Raw genomic sequence first — 20,761 nt, forward strand, 5'->3', positions numbered from 1 at the left:
CGAGTTGTGTGGGGCCGCAAAATATGTTGCGATGGTATAGACCCGCTGACCAAGGTTCAGCTCCCTCATCTTGTACAATGCGTCGACCACATGTGACTAGGGTGTGCTGATGACTGCCAACTTCTGTTGAGGTCGCAGTCAGAATATTATGACCTGACGATCCTCGGTGGTCAAGCCGGCTGCACTCCATAGAGCACTGGCGAGTTCTTGGCGCGTCCACTTATCAAGACAAAGTCCTCCGTGCGGCCGCAGAATTATCTTTTCATCGTGCAAAGGGAGTCGAGGCAGGTTCTGATTCCGTCTGCGCTTCCGTACGGTGAGCTGAGAGCAGTCCGGAATGCCGAAGATGTTCTCGGAGTGTTGCGTCTTGGCGTTCATTTGGCGGACGCGTCGTTTATGTATGACTGTCTTCCAACAGCAACTGCGTCGCCGTCAGTTTTGTCGTCTTAAATGTTCAGGGCAGAATCTTCCTCCATCCTTTCCCGGGTCGGAGTTCCTTGTTGAGAGGGAAAATTGGCGCCGATGGAATTGGCGGCCACTCCGGCGGTATCCCTCGGCCGTCTTCGTTGTTGCCGAGGAAGGCGCGGCTGCGTTCTCCGTCACCGATTGCGTCTCCTGCTCGTTGGAAAATGACGTTGTGGTAGATGAATGCTCCATCGAAACAGAGCGGCGAATTGGTCGAAGGCCCTTTGCACGCCCGTTTGTAACATGGGCCTCGGAAGAGCTGGTTGCTTGGCGTCCTTGGTTCATGGTGTAGAAAACATGCCAAGGAAGCTATCGTCCCGGCAAGGGCAGCCGCGTTCGAACTGCTTCAGAGCTGTAGAGGTGCGGGAGCGGCAAAAAATAAGCTCACGGCATACAAGGTTGGCGTCAGCTTGCGAGGAACGCGGCGATTTGTAGCATCGCAGGCGCGTGGGCGCGGCGGGACGCGCCATAGTCGAAGGAGCAGAGAAACCAGGCGTCCACACTCCACACATAAGAGAGAACCTCGCAAACCTTGATAAGGAAGATACCACAAGCCTTACATATTTCTCTTGATTTTCGACCCTCCACCGGGCAATTATATATTCAGTATGTCCCATACTACTAATGGATGACGTTGCGCCTTTTTTCTGGCCTGAACCATACGGTCCAAGAAGCATATTTCACAAAAACATTGGGGCCGAGCATACTGTGTCAGTTCGCCAAACAGATTCGTCATGTATATTCCTCAAGCAACAAATAACAGTTAATTGCTCAGGTGAGCTGAACGTGTAGTACGGAAGCGGGATTATATATTGGTACATTCCTTTTCGTATCCTGCAAATAGCTGTACGTCTCAATTAACTTTACATCAAATTACCTCCACTTAAAATAAACACGTGAAGAGTCGCCTAATTTTGAGAAGTAAGTAATGAAGCAAGTGGTGCTGGTATATTCTTAACTGAAGTATTAGTCAAGTCCTCGTGTCACTTCTGCGCGCTTCAGTGAAGACATGCAAAATTTTGTTACCAGGAACCACTCGTCGTGAGCAAAACCGTTTTAGCGGATTAACATCAAGGTAACTGTTGTAGATGTCATATATAGGCAGCGTTTGTGACATACTTGTTGCAACAGGGCAGCTATGGTACTATAACTGGATTCTAATATGCTAAATTATTGCGGTTGTCGATCCGCGTATGAAAAGCCCGAAATGCGCTGGTCTGCGCTCCTTCGGCTGGCACGGTACCGTTGCCTTTGAGAACTGTATTGTCGTCTAGAAATTAGCGCTTTGTATAAATTTTCTCGAACGAAGACGTCGCAAAATGCATTTGAGACGACCGCCGTAAGTATAGAAGCAGAGGGAACAATAGCGAACAAATTAAACACTGCACAAGGCGCCCGGACACCGCCCGAACTGCAGCAGGCGACAGGCGCGAGTCCGTGCCCTGACGTCACGCTCGCGGCGCTCGCGGCGTCCGTGTAGTTCGTTCTCTGGGCTAATTGCGACGGTTCCACTCTTCAACACGAAGGACTTTCCACAAGAAAAACTCTCCACAATAGACTAGTTGCTTCCACACTTCTGGGTTAAAATATTTTTCGTCAACTTTATGCATGACTGGCAGACTGCACGCAGGGTGCGACCAGTTTCATACTGGAGTCTAACGACGAGAGTTATGCATAGAAGATTGTGCTGTTCGAGCGTCGCCAGACTACGTCGATAGGAACACTTCGCCTTTTTACTGCTCACTTCACGTCACTCTCGAAGCTACGTTGGCTTTAACTGAAATGGCGCACAGTATGTACATGACCGGGGTAGTTGGAGAAGTATGGGAGAAGCCTTTGCCTTGCAGTGGGCGTAACCAGGCTGATGATGACGAAGACGACGACGATGATGATGATGATGATGATGATGATGATGATGATGATGATGATGTACATCCGTTGCCCAGCTCTTCATGGGGCTTAGCACCTTCGGTGTTGCTTTGGAGCACTTGTGGTTGAGCAAAAATTCAATGGTGATTTAGTGGCAGATGTGAGAGAAATGCGTGAGCATTACTTCGTACCACGGGGATGTCCCGGATCCATAATTTGAATCGCATTCGCCGCATTGCAAAGTGCTGTTCAGGAGCTCAGCGGACACACGTCCTGCCTTTCCGAGGAGGGAAGTGCAACTGACGCTGCTCCTAAGCAGACAACCGTCAGTGGTATTACATTGTCAGGTTGTAGTGACCCTCAAGAACACAGTAGGAAATCTGTGAATGGCAAAACTGGCGTTTTATTGGGCGAACCTGTTCCATCAAAAACAGGCTACACTCAATGCACAACGAAAGCGGCGTAAACAGTTGGCGATCGTCTAAAATCTGATCAGCAGGTAAGGCGCGTCGGCTTATATAAGAGAGTCGCGGAAAGTTTCAGAGAAATCACTGGTGCCGTGTATCTTCCAGAAAGAACTGCACAATTGACGTCGCGGGTACGTGTAATCGGATTACACAAGATTCGGTGGCCACAGACAGTGGCTAGTACCAACAATGACATTTCAGAAACTGCCGATACGTGCAGGCACGTCCTGCGTTGAGCGACAACATTTGTTGGGCGCATAAACGCGGTCACCCGATGGTAATATATATATATGACCATGCGAACAGGTATGAATGCTTAAATATTTACAACCTCTCTTCAGAGAGCTGCAGTACTGTCAAGATGGAGGAAAGATGATCTTTAGAATCATACTTCACTCCCCCCCCTCCCCCCGTGGCCAAAGTCGTCTTTGTAACATTGCTCGCAGTGTCGTGACATTGACCTCCGCAGTACAAGCTCCACCCAGGCGCCTAATATAGAATGGTGGGCGAAAGGTAGGTCTTGAGGCGGCCACGTGCATGACACCTCAGGAAGTAGAAGACATGGTAGGATCGAGCGGGGCTATTTAGTAGGTAACGTCTGTCACTTTTCACAGGACACGATAAGGGCCAAAGTATCTCGAAAGTACTTTTTTTCAGAAAGGCCAACGCGCCAAGGCGGGGACCAGAGGTGGGAAAGCTCACCCGCACGCAAGTGGGAGTCGCCGTGGTGGGTGTCGTACAACGACTTTTGCCGTGTCTGCGACGCAGAGAGGTGAAGACGGGCAATGTGACATGCCTTTCCTGTTGTGGCAATGGCGGCGCGGGTGTATTCGGTAGACAGTTCGGCAGTGGTTGAAAGAAGTGTGTCAAAAGGGAGGGCAGGTCTCGTCCATTCAGAAGACAGAAAGAAGAGTAGCCGGCGGTGTCATGTCGTGGCGGGTTATAAGCAAAAGTGACAACAGGTAGCGCTGTGATTCAGTCGTTACCATCAGAAGAAACATGCATAGAGAGCATACCAGCAATGTAGCGATTCAGACGCTCAGAAAGACCGCGCGTTTGAGGTTGGTACGCAGCCGTAAGCCTGTGTTTGGCGGCACAAGGACGAAGTAAGTCTTCGTTGACTTAGATAACAAGTAGTTACGTCGAGCGGTAAGAAGGATAAGAGGATCGCCATGGTTGCAAAATGACGTCTTTCATCAAGATGTCGGAGATATCCGTAGCGCAACTGGCCGGCAGAGGTCTTCTGCTGCCGTAATCGGTCGCACAATGTTGAGCAACGTCAATCGATTTATTGCCAGCGGTGGAGAGAGGGAATGGGCCAAGAAGGTCGAGACTTACACGGTAAAACAGTTCGGCTGGCATTTCAGTGGGCTGGAGGAGTCCAGCTGAAGGAAGAGCTGGTCTTTTCCGGCATTGTCAGGACAAATGGGCAGCGACATAACGACGAACGGAATGATAGAGACCAGGCCAGAAAAAGAGCCGCCGTACACGGTTGCACGGCCTGGAAATACCAATGTGGTCGGATATAGCGACATCTTGCAGTAGCTCGAGTACGTTCACGCGGACATGAGAGCGAAAGATGAGTAGTAGTTCCTGCCATTCGGGGTGCATGTTCCGGCCCAAGCTGCCATTTTCAATGACAAACAGAGGAAGCAATCGACGAACCAGAATGCAGGCGGTGTACGGGATCGTTTAGAGACGTGTTGCGCCATTGCTCGCCACGAATATGGCTAAAAGCGGAGCGCAAAAAAATGCAAATGTGTGTCTGTCTTCCGCGGAAGTGTCTGAGGAGTTTACGGGATGCCGGAATAAGTAGTTGGGGTCCTGGTGTACTCGGCCGGACTTCTACACAACAGTACACATGAATTACTGGGGACGTAGAGCCCAGTGACACACACAGACGGCCCAGTGGAGTCCTGGAGGCTCGCAATCCAGCACAGATCATGCTTTTCTATGGTAACAATCAAAGGCTGCCTGTATTGCTAGGGGCAAAGTTTGCTGACTTCCGAAACAAGTGCGAGGCACTCGCGCTCGTTAATGGAATAATTGCTCCTGGTAGGGGAAAGAGGCCGGCTGGCATACGCAATAACTCGATCATAACCGCCTTGGCTTTGACCAGAAGGAGTGCAATCCCATAGTCACATGCGCGTACTTCAGTTGGAGCTTGGGCATCAAAGTGTACAAGAATTGGCGGAGTTGTGAGCAGTGTTTTAACGTGTCGAAAGGATGTGGCTTGATCGATACCCCTTGAAAACCGAACGTCTTTCTTGATAAGATGAATCAGTGGACGAGCAATGTGTGCCAAATTTCAGGCAGATCTGCAAAATTATACGAGCACAGTGCCAGAAAGCTTCCTATATCCATGGCACAGTTGGTACAGGAAACTCGATGACAGCCCGAAACATGACGGGATCACAGCGGGCGCCAGATGTGTCGACGAGCTCAACAAAGATGGATGGATGGATGGATGGAAGGTAGGAGCGTCCCCTTTGATATGGGGTGATGATAGTTGTCACTAAGCTCAGCTTTTTATTTTTGTCTAACTGTGTTGTAAGTTATTAAAATTCGCCATTTTCTTTAAATGCGTCTTCCGAAACTTTTAACTTTCTGTCACCTCTCTGCTTTTGAGCCACCAATGTTCCAATTACTTTTCCCACCGCATATTTCCACCGCATATTTATTTACATGACTATTGTTATCTCTAAACCCTAGGGCCTCAGGAAGCGTGACTGTGTCCGCATCGACATCGAGATGGATGCCATCACATTTCAGTATGACGTGTTCTATTGTTTCTACAGATTTACCACACACAGTACATGTGTCTTCTTCTTCGCTAAATTTCTTTTTATAGCTTCGCGTTCTAAAACATCCTGACCTAGCTTCAAAGAGTAAGGCACTGCCTCTCGAGTTATCACAAAACGTTTCCTTCCTGATCTGCTGTTTCCAGTATCGATATAGTTCAACACCATGCTTCTTTTCCATTGAATTTATCCAATTTTTACCTTCCGCGTTCGTAACCTGTCGTTTAATGCTCTGTCTTTCTCCGTCCTCGTGTCTGGCATACTTACTGGTTAGCTTCCTAGTTCTTTTCCGCCATTGTGAGTCAATGCTCTCTCTGTATAGGTATTCAAATACCTTAGCTGTCCACTTGTTATTCTGCAATTCCGTCAAGTGTTTTTCGTATAGGATTTTACTGTGAGGTTCTCGTGCTTCGAACGACGCCCAGCCAATATCCCCCTGCACTGCCTCGTTTGTGGTTTTCCCGTGGGCACCTAGTGCTAATCTTCCCACAGCTCTCCGATTTACTTCTTTTCTTGACTGAACCTCTGCCCTTAAACACAGGACCGCATTCCCAAAAGTAAGCCCTGGCATCATTACTACCTTCCAAATACTTCTCAGTACCTCATACCTGTTGTACCCCCACAATGCCCTATGTTTCATTATCCCGGCATCTCTTCGCCCTTTTGCTAGGAGAGACTGTTCGTGCTTTTCCGTGTACATTTGCCCTTTGTTTATCCATACAATGAGTACATACCCTCGGTTAACATACCGAGTATGTTAACTGGCAGCGACAGAAGCGGCGTTTCAAACAATTAAGTTGTATCCCAGCCGCGCGAAAGAGTGATAGATTGGATGAAAGACATGTGAGGTGTGTTGCAAATGTCCCAGAGAACACGATTACGTCGCCAGGTAGCACAGGCAGACAAATTAAAACTAAGCATAATCATGTTCGTCATTTGTTTGAACGCGGCTGGAACATTGCACAAGCCAAGCGGTATGACTTTAAATTGATGGAGGCCATCAGGTGTAACAAGTGCTACATTTCACGGTCCCTGTCGTCGACGGCGATCTGCCAGTAACCAGAGCACAACTCGATTGACGAAACAAAAAATAGGTCCTGCCGTGAATGCAATTCAGAGCGTAATCCATGCGTTGAAGAGGATAGATATCTTCCTTGGTGGTCTGATTGAGATACTGATAATCTACGCAGAATTTCCTATTGCTTATAACTTTGTCATGCGTGGCACCCAGCACCTCTATCAAAATTGCACGGAATAAGACACAAATGGAAATATATTTACAAACTCTCTACAGCGATATATATATATATATATATATATATATATATATATATATATATATATATATATATATATATATATACAGTCACTACATGCATACATACTCATAGAAGCTCTTCTAAGCTCCCCCATCCCTACTACCATGTTAATTTTGCGGCCTCCCATGCAAGAAGTATTTTCAAATGGCACGCAAGTCCACTAAACTGGCGTTGTAAACTGTCAAGCGTCAAGAGTGTTGCAGCGTCATTCTGACTGGGTGGCTTTGGTTTCGCACAGAACATCATTGCTTTCCGTGCCTTTGAAAGCATCGATCGTTTAGTAATGGTTGCGTCGCCCATAGGGACGCGTAGCTTATCGCCCACCCTAGGAAGGTGGCTAAACTGAACAAATATATTGTTGTCTCAGCTCACTATTTTGGGCTCGACACATTTCCTCACAACGAAACACGCCTAAGGCGTCCCTCATAGCCCCAGTGTTGCCTTGGGACAGAAAATCTGTTTGTAATCGGCGCTCCCTCTCCGTAATCTTAAGATATGTGCGTTCTTCTGGCATGTATGAATTACGCATGCGATATCGTGTTTACGTCTTTAGGCGTTTAGAAACTTGCTATGAAAGAAATGGGAAACCGGCTTCCATCCACAGCGTCACTTGCCAACCATATATGATGCTTATATTCAACGCACAAGGCTAGCTAAGGGGCTGTTTAAGGAGGAGACAGCTATTCCGTCTGTTTCTTTTTTTATATTTCGAAGAAGTTGTACAGCAAAAGCTTGGGAAATATCGCGAAGTACTTACAACGCATATGCTCATGCAAAAATCATTCTATCACTCCGAATCCGTATAATTTTGTTTAGTGAATTCTTGTAAAAAGCAGTTCCGCCATGTAGATGTGTTGAACGTGCCACGTCATATATCCTACTATACATCTCACGAAGAACGTTCTTGCTTTGTTTCCAACCTCACTTTGAGCACCTCGCACTCAGGTTCTTTGCGTACATGTAATCGCGTGAGGTCTTTCGCGAATAATGTTGTTGAGATGGGACTGACCCAACGCATTTACAAATGCGCCTGAATTTGAAACCAATGCTTGAATTGGTGAAGTCCGGCTCAGGATAACGTCTAATTTGAATGAGCCCAAATAAACGCGATTAGAATCTTGGGCACGTTAATATCAGGCGTTACCTTGAGCCGGACTTGACCAAGTCAAGGAGTGGCTTCACGCTAAGACGCATTTGTGAATACAGAAGTGACACCCGCAATATGCGATAACGAAGGCTTGATCGCGATAGCAGCAAAAGGATATCTCCTGGATTCAGTAGTGTGTCCGCCTAACCGCCGTTGCAACCAATACTATGGACGGGTGTCGTGCTTAGCCTCTGACAGTAATGACAGCCGGAGAAAGACCATAATAAGCATAATGACGGGGTCTGCATGATGACCGTATTGTTTCATTCAAGCAAAGAAACGTGACCACATTTTTACTTAATATCTGGGTCGATAACGAAGGTTATAAATGTCATCCAGTGACTTTACAGCCTCATCTGGTACAAGGAGTGAACTGGAGAATGTTGGCCGCTCATGAAGTGGGGGAGGGAGGCGCAGTCCGCACGCTCCTGTTCGGCATGCTCGGAAGGGATGGAAACTGACACGGGTGCACGTGCTCTAGCTCGTGCCATGCGGCATGACGTCCACGCAAGTCATTTCAAACAGCTAGTTGGCTTCGGCACTAGAAATCTGCCTGAAACCTTGGTCTTGCGTTTCGAGCACCAGGCTGCTCTGCTACAAATCAGAGCATCCCATTCCACCACGCAAGACGAATTTTAGTTTCATTCTTAGGTCTGAGAGGAGGCGAGACAGGTACCTACCTGATATCAGCTAAATAACCACTTGCATTCAAGTGCGTTAGTCTAGAAGGGAATCGAATCCAGGGAACTTACTAGATGAGCTCGACGCTGTATTGCTAGAGAAATCGCAGCTCTGTCGGAATGGAACAGTTTAAGGTTTCTTTCCCCTCTCGCTGTTCGTGTCATTATCTTTAGAACCTTCCTTTTCTTTATTATTTTCATATTTTCATCCATGTGTCAGTACAAGCAAAGTGCACTGAATATTTTTCTTTTCTTCGACAAGCTGCCCTATATGGCGAGGGAGTGCCCGCTGTACGCATGTGAACATTGTGCATTTGTGTAGCAGTTTTCCCATCCAGGTTGCCTCTGTGTACTTAGAAAATGATAGAAACGTTTCACAGGTCCAAGAGACTCATTAAAAATCGCGAATCCTTGTTCTCTCGTTGGATCAGAGGCCGATATTTTTCGCCATAAGAAGCGTCACACGTACCCAGCTCATGTGCTGAGTAAGTTTTATGTATGGCACGGACACAGCGATCGCTGTTGAGATATTTTACATTCACTCTTATATCTATGCCCTGCGAATTTTGATTACTAAACCTAGAATGTGAAATGGTAATTATCTGAAAGCACGGAATGATTTTTAATGGAGTGACAATGTCTTTGTGCATTCCAAAGCATCCATACCTCACCACTGCACCTGAAATCGTAGGGTAATATTTTGAAGCTGAACACGTATTATTCTGTAAATAAGCCGCTCAGTAAGCAATCAGACCTCTCCATGCAGGCCTACGTTGTCTCTGTCGCTTGTTTTGTCCTTGTTTTTGAAACATAGCACGCAATAGGCATGAAGTTATTTATCAAACCAGGGGCCCTATAACGTAAAACTATTCGGATATGTTTTTATTCCAATCTCCTCACGTCAAATTTGCGTAACCGCCGACGCAAGCATCGGGCGGAAACCCGCAGGGTTGTCTGGACAGACGAATCAAACTCGCTCCTCGATCATAGGAAGTAACTGTTGTTGGCTCGAAAAACGAATAACATTGCCTACACTGAGCAGCTTGTCTTATCTAATTGGCTGACAGAAGGTGAGGAGGACGCTCAAGTGGAGAGGGATTCGAAGGGCAGAGCTACCCCGCTGAAAATCGATAACCGGATGTAGAGGGTGGTGCCGGCGGCTGCGATTGGTCCGCTTTTCCTTACTTAGCTTGCGGTGGCCGGTCGGAAATCGCGGCGGCGTGCAACGGAAGCTTAAGAATGGCGCTAAAACTGATCCACAGCACAGAATAGTTCGCAGAACGAGGTCGCAATCGTGCCGAGACTGCCCGAAACCTTACACGGCCACACAAAAAGTTTTATTATACGCAAATAAACCCATGCTATCCGGCAGGTGCCAGCAGCCAGTGCCTGCGCGACCGGCGGCAGCCATCTTTTATTCCTTTCGGAATGGGGCAACATTGGGCTATTCAGAAGAACGTTCAGTTTTGTTCAGCATATTAATGCATCTTTAACGAATGCGCGTCACTTTGACGCGGTGAGTTTTTGCGGTATTTTGACGTCGCGTGATAGGCAGGTGAAATGGGTGCAACCCGGAAACTTTTGACCAATAGCCGAGGGCTAATGGCGAAAAGGCGTCGAATCAGAAATAACAGTCTTTCATTTGTTCAGTCAAATCATGCATAATCTGTGTGAACATCATCATCATCAGCCTGCTTACGCCCGCTGCAGGACAAAAGCCTCTCCCATACTTCTCCAACAACCCCGGTCATGTACTAATTGTGGCCATGCCGTGCCTGCAAACTTCCTAATCTCATCCGCCCACCTAACTTTCTGCCGCCCCCTGCTACGCTTCCCTTCCCTTGGGATCCAGTCCGTAACCCTTAATGACCATCGGTTATCTTCCCTCCTCATTGCATGTCCTGCCCATGCCCATTTCTTTTTCTTTATTTCAACTAAGATGTCATTAACTCGCGTTTGTTCCCTCACCCAATCTCCTCTTTTCTTATCCCTTAACGTTACACCTATCATTCTTCTTTCCATAGCTCGTTGCGTCGTCCTCAATTTGAGTAGAACCCTTTTCGTAAGCCTCCAGGTTTCTGCCCCGTATGTAAGTACTGGTGAGACACAGCTATTATATACTTTTCTCTTGAGGGATAATGGCAACCTGCTGTTCATGATCTGAGAATGCCTGCCAAACGCACCCAAGCCCATTCTTATTCTTCTGATTATTTCCGTCTCATGATCCGGATCCGCCGTCACTACCTGCCCTAAGTAGATGTATTCCCTTACGACTTCTAGTGCCTCGCTGCCTATTGTAAATTGCTGTTCTCTTCCGAGACTGTTAAGCATTACTTTAGTTTTCTGCATATAAATTTTTAGACCCACTCTTCTGCTTTGCCTCTCCAGGTCAGTGAGCATGTATTGCAATTGGTCCCCTGAGTTACTAAGCAAGGCAATATCATCAGCGAATCGCAAGTTACTAAAGTATTCTGCGTTAACTATCTCATCCATATTAGTGATGATATTGGCGGCTTTGTCTCTTAACGCATACATCTGATTCTTGCCAATTCCTAGTTTCTTCTTCACTGTTTTTAGGCTTTCTCCGTTCCTGAGAGCATGTTCAATTCTATGCATATTATACTTCCTTATGTCAGCTGTCTTACGCTTGTTGATTAACTTCGAAAGTTCTGCCAGTTCTATTCTAGCTGTAGGGTTAGATGCTTTCATACATTGGCGTTTCTTCATCAGATCTTTCGTCTCCTGCGATAGTTTGCTGGTATCCTGCCTAACGGAGTTACCACTGAATTCCATTGCACACTCCTTAATGATGCCCACAAGATTTGCGTTCATTGCTTCAACATTAAGGTCCTCTTCCTGAGTTAAAGCCGAATACCTGTTCTGTAGCTTGAACTGGAATTCCTCTATTTTGCCTCTTACCGCTAACTCATTAATCGGCTTCTTATGTACCAGTTTCTTCCGTTCCCTCCTCAGGTCTGGGCTAATTCGAGTTCTTGCCATCCTGTGGTCACTGCAGCGCACCTTGCCGAGCACGTCCACATCTTGTATGATGCCAGGGTTAGTGCAGAGTATGAAGTCTATTTCATTTCTAGTCTCGTCGTTCGGGCTCCTCCACGTCCACTTTCGGCTGTCCCGCTTGCGGAAGAAGGTATTCATTATTCTCATATTATACTGTTCCGCAAACTCAACTAATAACTCTCCCCTGTTATTCCTAGTGCCTATGCCATATTCCCCTACTGCCTTGTCTCCATCCTGCTTCTTCCCTACCTTGGCATTAAAGTCGCCCATTAGTATAGTGTATTTAGTTTTCACTCTACCCATGGCCGATTCTACGTCTTCATAGAAGCTTTCGACTTCCTGGTCATCATGACTGGATTTAGGGGCGTAGACCTGTACAATCTTCATTTTGTACCTCTTATTAAGTTTCACAACAAGACCTGCCACCCTTTCGTTAATGCTATAGTATTCCTGTATGTTACTAGCTATATTATTATTCAGGAATCCGACTCCTAGTTCTCTCCGCTAAGCCCCGGTAGCACAGGACGTGCCCGCTTTTTAGCACTGTATATGCTTCTTTTGGCCTCCTAACTTCACTGAGCCCCATTATATCACATTTACTGCCCTCTAATTCCTCCAATAGCACTGCTAGACTCGCCTCACTAGATAACGTTCTAGCGTTAAACGTTACCTGGTTCATATTCCAATGGCGGCATGTCCGGAGCCAGTGATTCTTAGCACCCTCTGCTGCTTCGCAGGTCTGACCACCGCCGTGGTCAGTTGCTTCGCAGCTGCTGGGGACTGAGGGCCGGGGTTTTATTGTTGTGTTCATATAGGAGTTTGTGACCAAGTACTGAACCAGGGTGGCCAATCCTGCTCTGGTGAGCAGTGCGTTACCGGTTCTGGTCACCGGGATCAGGCCACACTCCAGGCCTGTTTGTGCAGTTTTATCAACACGCGGGTTTTTTTTTTTAATCCGGTGCGAAATTGCCGGCACCGGGATTCGAACCACGGACCTCTTGCACGCGAGGCGGGTGTTCCACCTCTACGCCACCGCTGCACCTGTACCTGATCCCCGCAGGGGCGTCTGCGTCAGCAGGCGTTTGGTGTGTTGCGACACCACGGACCCGAGCACACGAGGGTTGGACCCTCCCGCGTGTAGCCGTGCGCGGCTTAGCCGTGTCTGGGGAAAAGGGGATCCTGGGGGTTGAGCCGATGCTGGGTGTTTGGACCTTTAAGGCCCCCCGGCGGAGGCAACACACCTCTTCGGCCTCGGCTTCACATAGACGGCACCCCCGGACTGACCCACCCGGGGGAAACCGGCAGTCGCCTTTTCCTGTCCTCCTCTCCAATCTTCGTCTTTCTCTCTCGCCTTTTTCATCTTTCCTGTCTTCTCTTCACTTCTGCTAACTTCCTAGTCTCCCGGCGGCAAGGGTTAACCTTGTGTAGCTAGCCAGCCTTGGTTATGCTGTATTTGGTTATAGCAGCGATGTACGGCTGGCGTTGGCAGGGTTTCTCTACCAGGAACTTCTGTCACGTCCCCCTGTTGGGCTCCATGGTGGGTGGTCGGCATCGCGGCCGAAAACGCAACATTACTTATGGAACATGCTTTTCCTAAACTCCCTGATCGCCCTCACAAACGAGGGCGCACCGAAGATCTCTTTCAGTTTTTCGGACGACAAGTCCAGAACTTTCCTAAATATCATGTGATACACTCAGAAAACCCAGACAAACTAGTGCGTAACATTTCACCGTTCCTTGTTTCGAAGTCTTTAACTGAAGTTTTTGGAACAGGATATAAGGCGTCGAGAATGACAAGTGGTGATCTTCTCTTGGAGCTCCACGATAAGAAACAGTATGAGAAACTGCCGAAACTTGTCTCATTTGGGGAGACCCAAATAACAGTAACTCCGCACCGTACGATGAACACCACCCGCGGCGTTGTCTCGGACGATGACATGCTAGAGCTCACTGAAGCTGAACTCTTGGAGGGTTTCAGTGAACAGAATGTCATAAATGTAAAGCGAATTAAGATCAGGCGAGACGGTAAAGAGATCAATACGAAACACCTGATACTCACTTTCGGTTCAAGTGTCCTCCCCGAGTCCGTCGAGGCCGGTTATATCAAACTTCGTGTTAGGCCATACGTGCCCAATCCTCTTAGATGCTTTAAGTGCCAAAGGTTCGGCCACAGTTCACAGAACTGTCGAGGCCGGCTGACATGTGCTAAGTGCAGTGACAATGAACATTCCTCCGATACATGCCAGAACACTCCACATTGTGTAAACTGTGATGGCGAGCATGCCGCATACTCGCGGTCCTGCCCGTCCTGGAAAAGAGAAAAGGAAATTGTGACAATCAAAGTCAAAGAAAACATATCTTTCAAGGAGGCACGTAGGCGGGTGTCATACCTGTCAAAGAGCAGCTTTGCCGATGTGGCGCGTAAGGGGGCAGCGTCACAACGGCCTCCGGCGGCTGTCCGACCCACACACAGTGAGTCGGCAGTCACGCCATCTGCCCCCGCGGCGGTTGCAGCTAGCGCTGCTCCGTCAACCGAGGAGAAGGGACCATCCACCCCGAAGGTGGGTGCAGCCGAGGCTGCCCCAACCTCCGAGGCCCCTTCCAGCGCTGGCAACGGCCAGCGCAGCCAAATCCCTCAGGGAGCCCCATCGACCTCCGGGCTGGTGGGCGCAGGGGTCTTGCCCTCCAAGGCGGGACTCCCTCTGAAAACCTCTCGCTCGCAAGAGCGCTTGTCCGGCGCCTCACACGAGGCAATGGACACTACACCTGTCCCCAAGGCGCATCAAACGCCTAAGGAGCGTCGAGAATCGCTCGAACGCTTCAGAAAGAACAAAACACCTATTACAGGGCCTCGAAAGGGCTCTGTAATATAAGGCATCCGCTCCGTTTCCGTAAACACAGCACCAATTTACCTTAAACATGGATACACATATAATTCAATGGAACATCAGAGGTCTCCTTAGAAACCTTGATGATTTGCAAGAACTCATCCACAAACATAATCCAAAAGTGCTGTGTTTACAGGAAACACACTTAAAATCTAAACACACAAACTTTCTCCGTACTTATGTTACGTTTCGCAAAGATCGCGATGATGCCGTCGCATCATCGGGTGGTGCTGCGATTCTTACTCATAGAAGTATTGCGTGTCAACCTTTACAGCTACAAACGCCCCTTGAAGCAGTGGCGGTTCGAGTTGTCCTACTAAACAAACTCGTCACCATTTGCTCCCTTTACATACCCCCGCATTACCAACTGAACAAACATGAATTTCACTCCTTGATCGATCAATTGCCAGAACCTTATGCTGTTCTTGGCGATTTCAATGCGCACAGCTCCCTGTGGGGCGACTCTCGTATAGATGCGCGAGGTCGCCTTATTGAACAGTTCCTTTTTTCTTCCGGAGCGTGCCTTCTCAACAAGAAAGAACCCACGTATTACTCTCTTGCAAACCGATCCTTTTCGTCAATAGATCTTAGTATAGTCTCCCCGTCTGTACTGCCTGAACTTGAATGGGAAGTTACCGACAACCCTTACGGTAGCGACCACTTCCCTATACTGCTAAGATCATATAAAGAAAACGAATATCCACCATACGCTCCTAGGTGGAAGATTGAGACAGCTGATTGGGAGACATTTCGATCTCTAACTAGTATCTCATGGGCTGACCTGTCTTCGTTAGGAATTGACGCTGCAGTCGAGTTTTTTACAGCATTCATAATAGATGTCGCATTTAAATGCATATCAGAAGTAAAAGGCTTGGCCTGCAAACGGCGTGTCCCATGGTGGAACGACGATTGTAGGATCGCTCGTAAAAAACAGAACAGGGCGTGGGGGTTGCTACGCGCTTCTCCCACTGCAGAGAATCTAGTTAACCTTAAAAAAGTCAAATCCGAAGGCAGGCGAACCCGCCGACAGGCCAGACGAGAAAGTTGGCAGAAGTTTCTATCGAGTATTAACTCGTTCAGAGATGAGGCGAAAGCCTGGAACAGGGTCAATAGGATAAGAGGGCGACAAGCATATGCACTCCCTTTGGTAAACACACAAGGCGATACCCTACAAGATCAGGCGGACTCACTTGGGGAGCACTTTGAGAGTGTATCAAGCTCAAATCATTATTCGCAATCCTTCCTAAAATATAAACAAATAGAAGAATGCAAGCCACTCATCAATAAATGCCGACAGAATGAACCGTAAAATTTCCCTTTTAGTGCTGCCGAGTTGAAAGCTGCCTTGAGCGCATGCAACAGCTCCGCACCAGGATCTGATAGAATCATGTATGAAATGCTCAAAAACTTACACAATGACACGCAGGATACACTACTCACACTTTTCAACACCATTTGGGATGCAGGGTACCTTCCAACCGCCTGGAAGGAAGCCATTGTAGTCCCTGTTTTGAAACAAGGCAAAGACCCTTCCTCAGTGGCAAGTTACCGCCCGATAGCCCTCACAAGTTGCATTTGTAAGGTGTTCGAAAAAATGATAAATCGGCGACTCATTCATTTCCTTGAACAGAGCAAAATGCTTGATCCTTATCAGTGCGGCTTCCGAGAAGGGCGCTCCACAACCGATCATCTCGTGCGTGTTGAAGGGAATATCCGGGATGCATTTATACATAAACAGTTCTTCCTATCGATATTTCTCGATATGGAAAAGGCGTATGACACAACGTGGCGTTACGGAATCTTAAGAGACCTGTCAGAAATGGGCATCCACGGTAATATGTTTAATATAATAAAGAGCTATCTGTCAAATCGTACCTTCCGGGTAAAAGTCGGCAATGCATTCTCACGCCCTTTTACGCAAGAAACGGGTGTACCCCAAGGAGGCGTGCTCAGCTGCACGCTATTTATCGTGAAGATGAACACGCTTCGTGCTTCACTACCACCCGCCATCTTTTACTCTGTCTACGTGGACGACATTCAAATAGCTTTCAAATCCTGTAACCTCGCAGTCTGCGAGAGACAGGTACAGCATGGCCTGAACAAAGTGTCAATGTGGGCAGACAAGAATGGGTTTAAGATCAATCCTAACAAAAGCTCTTGTGTTCTTTTTACAAGAAAGAGAGGACTTATCCCAGATCCTTGCATAGAACTGCGTGGACAACAGATACCTGTAAACAAAGAACACAAATTTCTAGGTGTCATACTTGACTACAGACTCACTTTCGTCCCCCACATTAAACATCTTAAAGAAAAATGTCTGAAAACAATGAACATAATGAAACTTCTGTCCCAGACTACGTGGGGTAGTGACAGAAAGTGTTTAATGAATCTATATAAAAGCCTCATTCGATCGCGACTAGACTATGGTGCCGTGATTTATCACTCTGCCGCCCCGAGCGCACTAAAGATGCTAGACCCAGTGCACCATCTAGGAATCCGACTGGCCACTGGCGCTTTCAGAACGAGTCCCATACAAAGTTTATATGTAGAATCAAATGAGTGGTCACTTCATCTGCAGAGAACATACATCAGCCATACATATTTTCTGAAAGTCCACTCAAATCCTCAGCATCCCTGTTTTAATACCATTAATGACATGACATATGCTACACTCTTTCGCAATCGTCCCTCCGTAAGCCAGCCTTTCTCGCTGCGTGTGAGGGAGCTTAGTGAAGAAATGCACGTTCCACTCCTCGAGCTTCGCCTAATGCATCCAGCCAAGCTGCTACCTCCTTGGGAGTGGCAGCTCATACAATGTGATATATCTTTCGTGGAAGTCACAAAGCATGCTCCAGAGATTGAAATCGTAATGCATTTCCGGGAACTCCAGCACAAATACTCCTGCACGGAGTTCTACACAGACGCATCAAAGTCACACGACGGGGTGTCCTATGCAGCCGTCGGTCCATCCTTCTCGGAATCCGACGTACTGCATCCGGAAACTAGCATCTTTACGGCTGAGGCCTACGCACTCCTGTCGGCCGTAAAACATATAAATAAATCACAACTCCCGAAATCAGTTATATATACGGACTCCCTCAGTGTTGTGAAGGCCTTGATGTCTTTCCGTAATCACAAAAATCCAGTATTTAATGAACTCTACTCCGCACTGTGCAAATCATATATATCTAACCAACATGTGATCATATGCTGGGTGCCTGGACATAGGGGCATCGAGGGAAACGTTCTAGCCGACCAGATGGCCACATCAATCTCATTGCATGCAGTTAATCCTACTGCTTCGGTCCCTGTCACAGACCTGAAGCCTTTCTTAAGAAGGAAACTACGAAACCACTGGCAACGCGTGTGGGACGAAGAAGTAGATAATAAACTGCATGTAATAAAGCCACAATTAGGTTTCTGGCCTCCTGTAACAAAATCCCGCCGGACAGATGTCCTATTCTGCCGTCTAAGAATAGGACACACTTTTGGCACATAACTTTTTACTCACGGGAAACGAGCCTCCAACCTGTGGTAGATGCGGGGAAAGGCTGACCGTCCTCCACGTCCTACTGGAGTGTCGGGAAGCCGAATCCGAAAGAAAAAAACATTTTCTCTTAGCATACCGCCACCACATCCCCCTTCATCCTGTTATGTTACTAGGTCCAGAACCACTCTTTGACACCAGCGCCGTCCTAGGTTTTTTGAAAGATGTTGTGTTGCATGTTATTAGCCCCACACGTTCGTAGCGCTTCCTCTCTCCAGAGGATGCCGCTGCGATAGTTATTTTGAATAGCACATGCCTCTAGGCCCTTGTGGTTCAAGGGCTCGGGTGAGGCAGTAGTGCTGTAACCAATTTAACATCTCGCATATTTTAAACAATGCATAATTCTTTTACGATGGATTTTAATGTTCATAGTCATCGCCATAATTTTATAGAACGTAGATTTTACGCACTTTATAGCGACTATTTTTAGGCCACTTTACAGCCAAGTCACATCTTTCATAATACATCGTTAACGCTACCACTTGTCATGGCGCTCTTTGGCCAAACCTGGCCCTTGCGCCACAAAATAACACACATCATCATCATCATCCTGTACCTGATATGACGTGTGTACACGTCATATCAGATGGGGAGCTATCGCGGTTTTCGTGACGTCACGTGTCAGACAGGTAAAGTTGGCGTGGTTCAAAAAAGTTTTTGACCAATTGCGGAGGGCTGATTTCAGAATTGAAATAGAAAAGTTTGTAATAGTTTTACGTTATAGCGCCCCAGATTACTGAAAGGCAAACTAAAACTGACTGCACGGCTTTAAGCTGCCGGCACCCTCTTCGTGTGTTCGATATGTTCTTCCTTTCCAACCACTGTGCGCAAGATTTCTAATCGAACATCAACATCGAAGTCATATTTGCTTGCATATAACCTCAGTTCTGTGAATTCAAGATCGCCTACAATGTTCCAATATATAGCACCCCTCTTTACTAATCTATACTTCTTGAGAGGCGAAACATCAGTTCTTAGGTGTACTGTACCAGGATGAGAAAAGAATGTCAACTATTTAATGACGTCCGTACTTTCAGACTGAAGCACTAAGCAAAAAGTGTAAAATGGAGTGTTGCTACGATGTACCTAAGGGCTCCTGGTGCAAGGTTGTACGTATACTCGAAGGCATGGAATGTCAAGAGGGAAATGTGAGTGCTTACTTTAGCACATTTCTTTTAATGCTTAGTTCTATTTAAGCACACAAACTTATGGGAAGTTAGAAAAGATTATCTCGTGTTTTTTGTGCTTATTGACCTTTGTTTAAGTATCAGCGCAGTACGGCAGCACTATTAGATAATAAGTTTCCTCGGAAATTAGGAAGCTTATAAAGGAAGTCTATATGCCTGTTGAGTTCAACGCAAGGCCTTTGTATGTTCCATTAAAAGAGAAAGATTTGTTTCTGTATCAAAAAGCAGACTCAGCATAAACAATAGCGTGTCCTGAGTTGTCTCGGTCTTGGTATTTGACTCGCACATTTTCTTAGAATATTTCGTAACAGGGAAGCTAAATCTTTATCATTGCCGAAAGGCCTTTTATTCTTAAGGATATGTATACTCTCGTTATATCAGGTATTATGTGTATAACTTATAATAATGTCGATTATATCAAATATAGGTAAAAAGAGCAGTATAGTCTTCATTATTTCATCAGCTTCTCAAATATTATAATTAGATGAGAACTGTCAATGAGAGAAATGTAGAGCATTATGAAAAACTCCCGATGCAGCTTTCTGTAGCTCCATACGTGCTACGTAAAAGTGTTGCCCGAGCGTGCAATAAGCTCACCCGTACACGCAAAATCGCCGCGCTATTGGCCTCCCGAAGCACTTTGCGTGTATTCGCGGGCTTCTTTCACGCTGGGAAAAACTTTTATGTAGCTCGTACTAAGCAACAGAAAGCTGTATCGGGAGTTTTTCATGTTGCTCTACAATTTTCTGATTGATGCTTTTCATGTAACTATATAATTGTGAATTTAATTAATTAAGACTACTTATGTAATTAGGCGGAATGCAAAAAATAATGTGTCTCCAAACAACGGCACACAACACTACCTCGGTTCTGTCCTGCTACGTGGCATTTACATATTTCTAAACCTTGGTGCGCGATAGCTTAGACACCCTGTATATTCAGGGTACACATAACAAAGTTAGATTAATAGCGCAATATAACCAACGCTGAAAGAGGTTTTCACAATGTCAGTCACTTCCAGGAATTAGGGGACGTATACACAACAAAAGAAGCTGGTAAACAGATTTATAATGCAGTTTTGAGTTAGCAGCTACATCTCTTCTAATAGTAACCATAGGTTCTTACATCAAATAATTATGCTTTTATATCTAATAAACCCACGTATCCTTCCTACCGGAACCGAACCTCTCATGCCAGCGTCAGTCATGGCCATGGCGGCGGGTGTGCAACATCCTGTTTGCGGATGGCGCCACGTAGAGGGCCCCTCGTTGCCTCTTTCTCGATTACTGAATAGCGAGGGTCTCAACTGCGGCAGGTTTGATGTCTCCAAGTATCATACGAAGGTTTATTGGCTAGCTGCTTGCTCATAATGC

The 20,761-nt window shown here is 46.8% G+C and overlaps 1 protein-coding gene across 1 annotated transcript in view; it reads left to right on the forward strand.

The window, feature by feature from the left end:
* Positions 1–20,761, forward strand: part of LOC142574919 (uncharacterized) — a 57,417-nt gene that overhangs the window by 24,036 nt on the left and 12,620 nt on the right. Inside the window, exon 4 of the mRNA XM_075683912.1 lies at positions 19,239–19,349. Within this exon, the coding sequence (XP_075540027.1) occupies positions 19,239–19,349 (111 nt within the window). The remainder of the gene's footprint in view (positions 1–19,238; positions 19,350–20,761) is intronic.

Source organism: Dermacentor variabilis, chromosome 3 (genome assembly GCF_050947875.1).
Source record: "Dermacentor variabilis isolate Ectoservices chromosome 3, ASM5094787v1, whole genome shotgun sequence".
Taxonomy (NCBI): domain Eukaryota; kingdom Metazoa; phylum Arthropoda; class Arachnida; order Ixodida; family Ixodidae; genus Dermacentor; species Dermacentor variabilis.